This window comes from Vicugna pacos, unplaced genomic scaffold (genome assembly GCF_048564905.1).
Source record: "Vicugna pacos unplaced genomic scaffold, VicPac4 scaffold_20, whole genome shotgun sequence".
Lineage (NCBI taxonomy): Eukaryota > Metazoa > Chordata > Mammalia > Artiodactyla > Camelidae > Vicugna > Vicugna pacos.
Genome location: NW_027328741.1, coordinates 88359579 through 88372373, shown reverse-complemented (window position 1 = coordinate 88372373; position 12795 = coordinate 88359579). Strand labels below are relative to the sequence as shown.

The following is a 12795-nucleotide window of genomic DNA, read 5'->3' as shown; positions in this document are numbered from 1 at the left end:
ATTTTGTATTATAATTAAGCTTTAAACATGGTATATTCTTTTACTTATCTTGATATGCCTATTTCCCTGCCCTGGGAACAAATCTGGGTATCCAACAGTTTGGCACATTTTCTTGGTTGTTCTCTGATTGCTTAGAGTCAGGTCATACCCATGCTTTAGCTACTGCACTGGATGACTGAATTTCTAATGCTATTTCCGTCTTTTGAGCTGCAGTTTCATTAAATTTATGTATTATTTATTGTAGAAGCAAATAAAATTTTATATTTGTAGGTAAATGGCATAAGTTTTAGTGGAATGTGGAGGTCACAATACAAATGTTTAGTTGATATAGATCTTTACTCTAAATAATGATGAATTTTTTTGATGTTAAGTTGCCTTCCTGCTTTCCTTCCCTCTTCTTTTCTTTCTTTTTGATTGGTATTTTTGGCTCTAAAATTTATTTTTTTGGCAAAATCTTATTTGAATTGATACAGAGATGAAGGATACACACACACACACACACATAAATGTCTATATAAACTCTGCTAAATAAATAATCATAAATCTCTGTTTCTCCAATCAATTCAAAATATTTTAAGAATGCTGCTTTCCTTGAATTAAACTTAATTCTTCTCACTTGTTTATTAAGCAGCATTCCTTTGTCATGCACTGACTACAGCCTTGTTCTTCCTATAAGTAATTGTGTTTTATAAATTTGTAAGCAACCAGAGTGATTTCAGAATTTGTTAAAGATTTACAAAAAATTGACATGATCTTAACCACATGCTGCTATTGCCAATATGCCCTTTAGAGTGATGATTTTACTAAAAGCATTGTCTAACTCCTTCACATTCCTACAATAATGGCCTTATTATTATACTACAAAAGATGACATCTTCAAATAAAAATGTCTAACTCTATAACAATATTCCATGAATTCACTTATTACACAATATTAACAAACTACTTAAAGAATGAATCAAAACCATATAAGATATTATTTCTCATGTATTGGAAAAAATAATACGATGAAGTAAATTAAATCTAATAATGTTAAAATATTCAAAGCCTTTCTAATGATAAAAACTTTAAATATAAAATATTCTACTTCAAAAATGCTTTCAGAGATGTTATAAATGGTGAGAGGATTACATATCATATATAGTTTTCTGTTTATGAATTTGATTATAGCAATGGAACAGTGTAATATTAAATTAAAAAAATGCATATCAATTGAAGATATAAATTAACCTCAAATTTGGGTTGTAAATAATTTTATATTTAGCTTTCAGTTTTCTTTATGTGTTTTTATATACTTTCAGGAAAATAATTATCATATGCAAATGTACAGATTTGAGTATCAAATATGTCTCAATCTCAAGAGATCTAAAACCCCTCCATTTCCTTCTTTCCTTCCTTCCTTCCTTCTTTCCTTTCTTGGTATAAAAGTTAATTGTTGGCAATATTTTATCAGAACTTATATTGTGAATGAAGGATGAAAGATATATACATATATACACACACACATATAGTGATGATCCAACTTGGAATAAATATTCTCATATTTCTATGAAAAATTATGAATGAATTTAACTATAGTATGTAATTCCTTAACATTTTTCATAATATAAAGTATATGTACTTACAACTTTATATTGTGAACTTAATTGTTTAATATCTACCTTAATGCATGGAAGAGTTTTTATGTTATTATAAAGTATACTTTAATAAGTGTGATAAAGGAGCGTTACATGGTGTTAAGGAATTATGTTAATGTAATGGGCTTTATGAATTCACAAATTAGCTGAGCACTCAGAGTGATTGGAATTAGATAGGCAAATCTCTTGAGGGGAGTAGGGGATTGATGTGTAAACGATTATTTCTAAGAGTGAGAATAGCATGTGTATGCCACTGTAGCATAAGGGAACATAGTTAAGTACGAGGATTGTAAGAAGTATATCTATGGTAATGATCCTGAAGGTGAACAAGAAGTGATTTGAGGCTACTAACAAGGGTAAGGCCAAATATGTAACAGTCAGCATATTATAGCAGGCTGTCCTGCGAGCAGGCCCTCCGCCCGCGCCGCGGGGTGGGCAAGCGCCCCGCGGGGGTCTCGGGCTCCCAGCCCACTGCCCGGCCTCCCTGCCACATGCTATGCGTCATCTGGGGATGCCCCTCGCAGAGAGACCCTCAATCACAAGTCACCCGCCCTCCCCACCCTCCTCGCCATGCCTTGCAACCCCGCCCCCGAACCGCCCTCCCGATCTCCGTGCAGTAACCCCCGCCCCTCGCCGGGAAGAACGCAGTGACTCCAAGAGCCGTGGCGGCTCTTTGAGCCCAAGGGGAGAGCGATGCAGCCATTGGCGGAGGCCGCTGCCTCCGGCTGTCAATCCCGTGACCCGGCCCCGCCCCACCGGCGGAGCGTGGCAGGACGCAGGGCCGCGGGGACTGTCGGGACGGTTCCAAGATGGCCGCGCGCTTGGGGTCCGCACCGGCTGGCGGCCCCGAGCTCCGTTCACTGCCACCGCTGCTGACCGGAGCCGCTGGTCGGGCCGGCGACTCCGGGGTCTGTACACGCGGGGCGGGAGGCCGCCATGGCGACCCTGGAAAACCTGGCGAAAGCCTTCGAGTCCCACAAGCCTTTCCAGCAGTCGCTGGCGACGCCTCAGCCCCCTCAGCCGGCACCGCAGCCTCAACCGCCACCGACACCGCCGCCCGCCCAGCCCCCTCAGCCGGCACCGGCGCCGCCGCCGCTTCAGCCCCTTCGGCCGGTACCGCCGCCGATGCCGCCCCAGCCCCCTCAACCGCCACCGCCGCCCGCCCAGCCCCCTCAGCCGACACTGGCTCCGCCGCCGCCTCGGCCCCCTCAGCCCCCTCAGCCGGTACCGCAGCCGCCGCCGCCTCAGCCCCTTCACCCGGCACCGCAGCCGCCGCCTCGGGCCCCTCAGCCGGAACAGCCGCCTCAGCCGGCACCGCAGCCTCAACCGCCATCGTCGCCCGCCCAGCCCCCTCAGCCGGTACCGCAGCCGCCGCCGCCTCAGCCCCTTCACACGGCACCGCAGCCGCCGCCGCTTCAGCCGGTACCGCCGCCGATGCCGCCTCAGCCCCTTCAGCCGGCACCGCAGCCACCGCCGCTTCGGCCCCTTCAGCCGTCACCGCAGCCTCAGCCGCCGCCTCCTGGGCCCCTTCAGCCGGCACCGCAGCCGCCGCCGCTTCAGTCCCTTCAGCCGGCACCGCAGCCTCTACCGCCACCGCCGCCCGCCCAGCCCCCTCAGCCGGCACCGCAGCCGCCGCCGCCTCGGCCCCCTCAGCCCCCTCAGCCGGTACCGCAGCCGCCGCCGCTTCAGTCCCCTCAGCCGGCACCGCAGCCGCCGCCGCTTCGAACCCCTCAGCCGGAACAGCCGCCTCAGCCGGCACCTCAGCCGCCGCCGCTTCGGCCCCCTCAGCCGTCACCGCAGCCTCAGCCGCCGCCTCCTGGGCCCCTTCAGCCGGCACCTCAGCCGCCGCCGCTTCGGCCCCCTCAGCCGTCACCGCAGCCTCAGCCGCCGCCTCCTGGGCCCCTTCAGCCGGCACCGCCGCCGATGCCGCCTCAGCCCCTTCAGCCGGCACCGCAGCCGCCGACCCCCCAGCCCCCTCAGCCGGCACCGCAGCCGCCACCGCCTCGGCCCCCTCAGCCGCCACCGCCGCCTCAACCGCCACCGCCGCCCGCCCAGCTGTGGGTCAGGAGCCGCTGCACAGACGGTGAGTCCCTGCGGGCCCCTCCCCAACCCTGCGCGGGTCTCCGTCCCTCCCTCGGCCTCCCACGAATGCCCCGATGCTGTCCGGGCCCCAGGCCTCTTCTTTCCCGGCTGCGAAACTCGGGAAGGAACGGGGCTGTGTTGTGATCCGAGGCCGCGTGTCCCGTTCGGCTTCCTCTGGGCCACTCCCCACCCCTCTCCTCGTCCGGGCCAGGTGTAACATTTTGTCTTCCCTTTTCAACTGACGGCTTAAAACAGTGTTTCAGATAACTGTCAAAACACTGTACATGCAAAATACTAGGTTAACTTAAGGGAAGGAGTAGGAGAGAAGGGGGAAAGGAGCGAAGTTCACCGGTCAATTCTGTGGGGGTGGTTTAGGTGGTCACAGTGGTGGACGCGTAACTGCTACATGGCCCCGTGCGCTTACCATCATAGTCGTTACTGTTACTAACCCCGGACAGCCCTGTTATTAAGGAGGCATGACCACAGAACATGTGCTCATTGAGCTTAATTTTACACAAACAGTAAGATTTCCACGGAATCAAGACAGGCAGTAAACGCCAGCTGCAGAGGACAGCTTGTGCAGGGCTGGGAAACAGCATGGCATGATCAGAACTTTAGTTTGACTGGCTTGAAATGTAGAGGGAAAGGGAAACTTCACACTGATGAATCAGAGAGGAGATAGCTGTTTTTTATTAAACTAAAATGGTTGAATGAGCCTTGTTGGTTAATGATTTGCCTTAGCAATGTGAATTTGGATTCTGCAAGTATTTTATAAGTTCTGTAAGAAGCTTGTTTTAAAATTTCAGAACTCTTAAGGTATTAGAAGTTGTTTTATTTTATAAGAATTTTTTAAAAAGTGTTTATTTAACTCAATTAGAACAGAGTTCCTTTAACATAGGAGACTTTATTATCTCATGTATTAATACCCTCTAGAGGTACACAATGAAAAATGTGATTTATAAACAGATACATACAGACACAAGGAAAACAGAGCATGTAACTCCAGTAACAGTTTAAGAGAAAAGTCAGAAACAGAAATTTTCCCTGGTCAAACTATCAAAAAAAGCACCTGGGGCTTATATCCCTTAATTGATTTGAGCTCTAAATGGACAAATACACATTTTTTTTTAAATTGCTAAGAACAAGATTGTTTTTCACGTTGAGTAATAACTTTGAAGTTTAAATAAATACCAACAATGGAGCTATGAGGGAGGCAAAATATAAAATACTGATTTTTTTTTTTATTTCACCGTAAGGTGCATTCTTAAATACACAGGAGAGAACTGTCATGATTTGCGCAACTCGCTTGCAAATAGTTCAACAGTATTAACAATGATTGAGTTTAGGTGGTGGGCATATGGGAATTTATCATCCTATTAAACAGTTTTCTGTACTTCTGAGACTTATAATAAAACATTGGAAGGAACCTGTTAGACATAATGCTCTATGTGAAGTAATTTGTTCCCTTTGTGAAATTCTAGGAAGGTTAAAATGCATGTTCATAACATCAAGAAAATCACAAGCATTTACGATGTAATCAGAACTACCTGAGGATCTGTGAAACTTGGTGAGTTGGTGAATTTTTTAAAATGTCGTAAAACATTTTGTTTTTACAAAGATTACAGGAGTAAGAGAAGATACATCTTTATCAACTCTTAATATTTTTTTCCTGGTTGATGTGATATAATTAAATGTGGGGAAAAAAAGGTAAATTCTAAAAGGAGACACTACCTTGATGGTTTTCTATGGAGGAAACTCAAGCAGGAGGAAGTTTAATTTAAAAACATAAATTACTGCTCTTTATAATACATTCTAAGTTGTCATTCTTTTGAATGCCTTCCTTTCCAGACAGATGTGTTATTCTGGGAGATCATCAGGACTTCTGGGTATTTGGAGGTATTGACCTAACCAGTGGAACTGCTGATTTGTAAGAAGTTGTCCAGAATTTTGGAAAACTGATTAGTAGAGGTAAATAATGTTTCCTTGGCAAGTGATGACAGAAAGTGACTCCAGTGAATTTTCCTTTGTTTTTAGGCAGGTGTACCTAACCATGTATGTTAACAATGATTACAGGCTGGAGACCGAGAAGAACTGCCATTTTTGCCAGCTGGGATGCAGAAAAATTTGGACTTCTGGGTTTCACAAATGGACTGAGGTAACTAAGACAGTAAACATATCTTCTTGGTCAACATGTATCTCAGGGTAATCACAGATGTGTTCCATTACCTGATACTGTTTTAATTTGGATAAAAACAAGAAAATTTAAGAAATAGAGTTTGGTTTTGCTTTTACATCAGTTTGACAAAACAGAACAACCTCTTAATTACTAAGCACAAACCAATTTTTTCATTAATTTTAAAATATTTTAGTTTCTATTTATATTTGTTTTGTGATAAGTAAGTAAAATCTGTAAGCTCAGAAAATAGTCAAACCTAGGAAGCTGCTTCTGACAAGTGAATTAGCTTATTGAAAATCTGATTTAGATCCTTGGCATTAATTTTCAATTTTTTACAGTTTCCTTGGATTTCTTCTATCCAGGAAAACAACATGCTCTTTTAAGATGACTATACTCTGATTATAGTCTCTCCTTTATGAATTCCACACTAAATTGTAACCATAGGTATATTTTACCATTTACAAAAGTGCCTGGTTGGGAAGTATAATACAATGATTTTGTAAATTGAATTACTCTAAAATTTCAAGGATTTATTTTTAATTCAATTATGATTAATTTTCATTTGTCACTGGCTCTTAATGCTTTATTTTAAAGTGTCTCTCATAGACCCCCTTCTTTCATCTTCTTCCTTAGGCTCTCTGTCCGGTAACTCTAAGTTCTTACATGTTCAAGGTAGGCTTGTGTATTTTTTTAAAGGCAGGTGCACCAAAAAGCACTTTCCTGTGACTATCCTCTGTTTTGTTCATCATTTATGAGTCCAAATTTTATAGAATTGATTTAAAGAATGTCATATGTTTCCTATTATTGTGTCTGGTTTTTAAAATGCTTTCTTTCTGACTCATTTCTGCATACTTTAAAAGAATAATATGAATCAAATAAGTATGGGAATAAAATCACAGTTACTTGTATAACATTTGATTCCATTTATATGGCAAAGTCTTATTATTATGTTGGTGTTATGAACATGCATTTCATAATACACTTATTTAGATGAATCAGATCTTATTCATTAAGGTCATCTACTTTTAGAAATGTGTAATTTCTTGTGAATACATGTATATAGAAATACATGTGTCTTTCTATAATTTAAGCAGCTTAAAATACAGATAAAATAAATCCAAGATACAAGATAATATGCCTTGCATTAATTTAAATTCATGTGAGTTAAAAGACAATTTGAATATTGTTTCCCATTTTCTACTATCTTGATCATATTCAGCAGCACCTTTACCTTTACATATAGTTAAGGAATCTTTTTTATTTCTACTGTAGCTCTGTCATAATTGAAACTCTGCAGCAGAATCAGCTGTCATCTATCCCATGTGGCCAAGTGCAGAGGTGAGAATTCTCATTTGTGGGATGACCACTCACAGCTTTAAATGTTTTTACTGTAACTGCTTTTATAAGGTAGCAAGCTAGAGAGAGAGAGAGAAACAGAGAGAAGAAAAGAGTTCTCTCTGCATATTCCTATGTGTGTGATGGCATTAGTCTTCTTCTGCTGTATTTCTCTAGAATGTGTGTGCGTGTGTGCATGTATGTGTGAGAAATGTCTTGTCTTTGTCCTAATAGCCACTCTTCTCTCCCTCTAGTTTTTTCTCTATCCTCCCCTCCTATATTTTTCTTTTTCATTAATATCTTCTCTTTCAAAAAATTCTTGATAAATCTAATTTCCAACTTCCTCACTTTTAATATGGTAAAGTTACTTGGATCCCCAACATCAAGGGATCTCATACTTTAATGTCTGTAAGGATTGCCAGGGACAACTTTTAAAAATACAGATTTCCAGGCCTTACTTTGAGCAGTCCTCTTCCAGTAGATCCAGGGTGATGCTGAGCATCTCGAGCCTTCCCCCTTCATATTATGGTGCAGGGGATCAGGGGCAGTTTTCCTCTGGGTCTCCCTGCTGCTGCTATGAACAGTGGCTACAGCATCACTACTATTTTTCTTTCTTGTTTTAATTGCATTAATATTATCAACCAGTTAATAGTATTTTCTTAAAATTATGGTCAAAAGCATAGGTGTTTGATTTATAATGGCACCTGCAAACCACTCTTTTACTGAATTAATTTGTTTTGCTTGTATTTCCACTATTGTAAACGCTGTGAGTTAAGTGACTGCTTTGCTTCAACTACAGGAGAATGTGAAAACACTCCAGGAGAGAGAGGTTGCATATATCAATGCAGACTCATACACAGAAGGTAAATTTTATTTCAGATTGTCATTAAATAGTATACCAGTATTTAAGTCTATCAACTCCAACTCATAAACTAGGATTATCCTCTTTCTATGAGATGCCTCAATAATACCTCCATTTCTCCATTTTACCAGAGAGAACATTATTATGATTCAAATGAATCAATATGATTCATAACTAAGCTATTGATCCTAATTTCTTTAGTATATTTACCATTTGCCTATCTTGGATTACTACTTAAAACTTTAGTACTTTCGACATTCTTCCTGTGGAGCTATTTTTAAAAGTTGGGCTAAAATATTTCATACAGAAATAGTTCCTGTATGTATTGGAACAACTCTGGGATAAGCACCCACTACAGACTTCCTTTTGACCCTGATATGTGGCATGTGCATCTGTAGGCTTTCATCGTATTATGGTTATTTCTAGGTAAGTGTCAGAGGACACATGTTAGTTACTGACATGCTCTAGCCTAAAGTCTTGATATTGAATTGAATGAATGAATAAAAACATGAACATTATGGCCTTACCACTTCCTTTGCCAAAGACCCCTAGGTACTGCTGCCGTAATGAGCAATGACCCTTACTGTTACTGCAGGAGCTGCCGCCTTAGCAGCAGAGTCCACCTCTGCAGTCTCCTATCCTGAGTGTGTGCTGCAGCCTCTCTGGCTCCTGAAGGGTTATTTCCACCTTGTGTTTTAGTTTTAGCCAGACTGCCTGTCTGTCTATTTATCTCCCTACCTGTCTATCTATTCTAAAATTTTATTTATTTCTTTTTACTGAAGTACATCTGATTTGTAATATTAGTTTCAGGTGTACAGCAAAGTTACTCAGTTATATACATATACATATACATATACATATACATATACATATACATATACATATACATTGTTTTTAGATTCTTTTACATTATAGGTTATTATAAGATACTGAATATAATTCCCTGTGCTATACAGTAGGTCCTTGTTGGTTATCTGTTTCATATATAATAGTGTATATCTGTTAATCCTGAACTCCTAACATATCTCTTCCCTTCCCCCTTTCCCCTTGGGTAACCATAGTTTCTTTTCTATGTCATGAGTCTATTTCTGGTTTGTAAACAAGTTCATTTGTATCTTTTTTTGTTTGTTTACATTCCACATATAAGTGATAGAATTTGATATTTGCCTTTCTCTGTCTGACATACTTCACTGAATATGATAATCTGTAGGGTCCACCCTATTTTTAATTCTCCAGGAATGATGCCTTCAATTTGAAATCTGTTATATATTGTTTATAATTAGAAAATAAAGTTAGAATTAAATACAGGTTTGTAGTCCATTTGGAGGTATTAAAATTCTCTCTTATTTATTTTGCAGGCAATTATACTCTCAGAGTTGACTGTACACCCCTTCTTTTCCAGTTGGTATATAAACTGACAAAAGAGGTATGTAAATAGATCTGTCGTAATGATTTCTGATGAGTAGATAAATCAATAACTTTTGTTTTCTAAATTACTAATATTTAAACTGGTGACAGACATAGCTGATTTGTATAAACAAGAAATCAGAATGAGCTTTAATACACTACTTATGTAACATAACTATGAGAACAGTAGTGCTAGTCTCTGTTCTAATAATAGTTCCTAATAATTGTATACATTTGTTAAAATGTGCAGGGTCTATTGTTTCATGGGGCAGAGTCTCTTTGATATAACAGAAAGATTACTAAGCTGGGTTGGGGAAGCCTTGGCTGTGAAGATTGCCTTGGCTATTCATTCATTCATTCAGGAAGTATTTATTGTGTGGTTACTATGTATCAGGTCCTATGAAAGGAACTCTTGCAGCAACAGTGATAAAAGGACAAGGTTACTGAATCCAAATACTTTGTAATCTAGAGAGGCCACAGACCTGTAAATGAGGACTCATACTTCACTTGAATATTGGATACTATATACAGTGGAGGACAGTTGCAGAAGAGAGAAGTTAAAATCCTGGGGTAGCTGGTGAGTTTGGAAAGCATTAGAAGGTGTTTAGAGAAGGATTAGTGGTTAAGATGTAAAATGGAAGAATGTGAAAGTGGGGAGAATGTTTCTCCTCAGAGGACACAGGACCTAATAAAGATGTGGATGTGTGAAAGAACATTTCCTGACCTCTGGGTAATGCAATATAACCTCAATGTAAGGTGTTGGTGAAAAAGCTGGTAAGAAACGGGGCCTGACACATAGGCCTAAATGTTCATAAATCTGGTGATGGTGAAATTAAAGAATCTTTAACAAGGTTGTACATTATCATTTTTATTCGTTAGAAAAATTACTCTGTATCAGTGCAATGAATACGTTAAGCTGTAGTAAGTCTAAAAGCAAAATGGAAATAATTCCACATACTTATTTAGCACACAGGAATTTATAAATACTAGTTATTGATGTAAAAAGTACTCTGAAAATGCTACTGCACTCTGAATCTCTAAAAATTATGTGATCTACTCATTGAGTATATGTGTGCTTCATTTAAATAACCCCCATTATAGAATTTAACTGTAGAAATGTTTCTTTCAAGTAGGTATCACTTAGATGACAATGGGAAGTAAATGTCACATCTCTGTGGTCCTGTTTCCAAAACGCCCTTCATCTTGCCCTGTCCTTTTCACTGTTAGTGTCTTTAACATCTCATCCTCCCAAGTGAGCATCCTCCCATGCCCATCACAACTCCCACCATACTGGGAAGCTTAGGTCCTTGATCCTTTTATTGAAATGTCCCATAAAAACATCTAAAAGCACGCTGAAAAGACAGCCCTTGTTGGGGAATCCTTCTCAGGAGATACATTTACTCTCTGTCCTACAGAGGAGGCTCCTGCCTTTATAGGAGGTGTAGTAAGAATTTTAGGGCCAAGAAGGGGAAGCTTAGGTCTATCCCCTTTGTACATTTATTTAATAAGTATTAAATGTGTAAGTGGTTACCATAGTGACAGGATAAATCAAACATAGTTTCTGCTATTAGTGTGTTACCTGTGTAGCCAGGAGAGACTATGATCAAGAATTTTCAAATCCAAGATAGTGATTAAAATCACCAAAGCGAATACAAATAAAAGTGTGGGAAGCAAAAAATAAGTATCTTAGTTTATTATTTTACATGTTGGAATTAAACAGCCTGCTTAATGGGAAATTGCAAATTTTTTTCCCATTTTAAAGTCTCTTTTATGTTAATTTGAATTTAATTTTCATGCCACTTAAGATACAATATATTTGTCTTTCAGAGTTTTTGTTTTAGATAGATTTTAACAGTTTAACTGGGAAATTAAAATGTATATTTAGAAGTTACATTATCAGGGAACTAATTGATTGTCCAGAAGAGAAGAGTGAGATTTTATAATCTTGTTTGATTTGATTGTCAGTGGAAGAATCAGACATCATTAATCTGGAGAAATGCTATTGGTTGCTGAGGGCTCAATCCCAAACTGGATGATTTGATTTAGAGGCATTTGGCCCATTGGCTTCACCACCAATTCGTCCATCTCTGAGTGAAGGTGGGAATCCTTCTATTTCCTACAAATGTTCTTTGCTAAACACGTGAGCCTTGTTCCAACTTTGGAGCCTTGTGTAAGTCGGTTTACCTTTCTGCACTTGAATATTCTCATATATAAGATCAGTTTGACCAAGACAATCATGAAAGTGTGCTTCAGTGCAGTGCCTCAGCATCTGGTGCAGGGTCAGGGTGGTGGACACTGAATAGGCAAAGCTCTAGCTTCCACACCTGACCCCACCTCTTCCTCAGCTGAGAAGTGTCTATTGTATTTCTTTTATATAGAAGAAGGTTCCACTGCTGTATCCTTCCCCCACCCTTAAAAAATTAAGAAACCACTAGACCATCTCTAAGGTCCCCACTTAGCTCTAAACTTTTCACTACTATATATATATATTTATTTTAAATGAGGTTTACAAGGAACAGTTGTGGGTGATAATCACAAAAACTGTATTTGAAATCTGAAAGCTTGGGTTTTTCTTCTGATTCAGACCTTTTTAAAAAAATTTCTTAGTTTTAGCAAGTCATTTAACTACTTCTTAGCTCCAATTTTCTGCTCTTTGAGGGCACAGAATTAGATTCTTGAAATAGACAGTCTGTATTCTTCAGGTTTCTAGTGTGTTTTAGAAATATTTATTTGTTAGGGGAGCTAGAACAGACAGGGTTTCCACTTCAGCAGTGCAGTTATGTTTTTACCTTTTTATAATTAGAGATTGAGAAATCATTTCATTTGAAAATAAAATGATTCCATTTATTTTTTATGAAAAGTTTAAAAACCACAGGATTAGATTATAAATTGCCCTTTATTTCTGAAATTTAATATATTTAGTTATACAGATTAAGTGGTACAATGAAGACTGCAGTACAGAATTTCTGTCTCTTATAGTGTGTTAGTTTTCTTTGCTTCATGAAGGAGCCGTATGAAGCTCATTAATAACAACACAGTATATCTTTGATAGAGTTCAACTTTTCTTCTTCCTTTTTCCTTTTTCTTCTTAGTCTTTCCAAATTAGGATAATTGTGGTCTCTGACTTTTTTCCAGTTAAATTTTTAAAATACATTTTTATTTTTTACATTCTACAATCACTTTTGACTTTTGGAATTAATATAAGATAGAGAGGTATGCAGACAAAACCAAACACTAAATGATAGTATTTTCTTCTAGGAAGTTAAATTTTGGTTATAATTATGCCAGGGGGAAAA

At 39.7% G+C, this 12795-nt stretch overlaps 1 protein-coding gene across 1 annotated transcript in view; it reads left to right on the top strand.

The window, feature by feature from the left end:
* The first annotated feature begins 1878 nt into the window (after window positions 1–1878).
* Window positions 1879–12795, top strand: part of LOC140693697 (uncharacterized) — a 55245-nt gene continuing 44328 nt past the window's right edge. The window contains exons 1-10 of the mRNA XM_072957403.1: window positions 1879–1882; window positions 2255–3720; window positions 5201–5286; window positions 5568–5687; window positions 5793–5874; window positions 6529–6567; window positions 7168–7233; window positions 8030–8093; window positions 9451–9518; window positions 11465–11596. Of these exons, the coding sequence (XP_072813504.1) occupies window positions 1879–1882; window positions 2255–3720; window positions 5201–5209 (1479 nt within the window). The 3' untranslated portion in view covers window positions 5210–5286; window positions 5568–5687; window positions 5793–5874; ... (3 more) ...; window positions 9451–9518; window positions 11465–11596. The remainder of the gene's footprint in view (window positions 1883–2254; window positions 3721–5200; window positions 5287–5567; window positions 5688–5792; window positions 5875–6528; window positions 6568–7167; window positions 7234–8029; window positions 8094–9450; window positions 9519–11464; window positions 11597–12795) is intronic.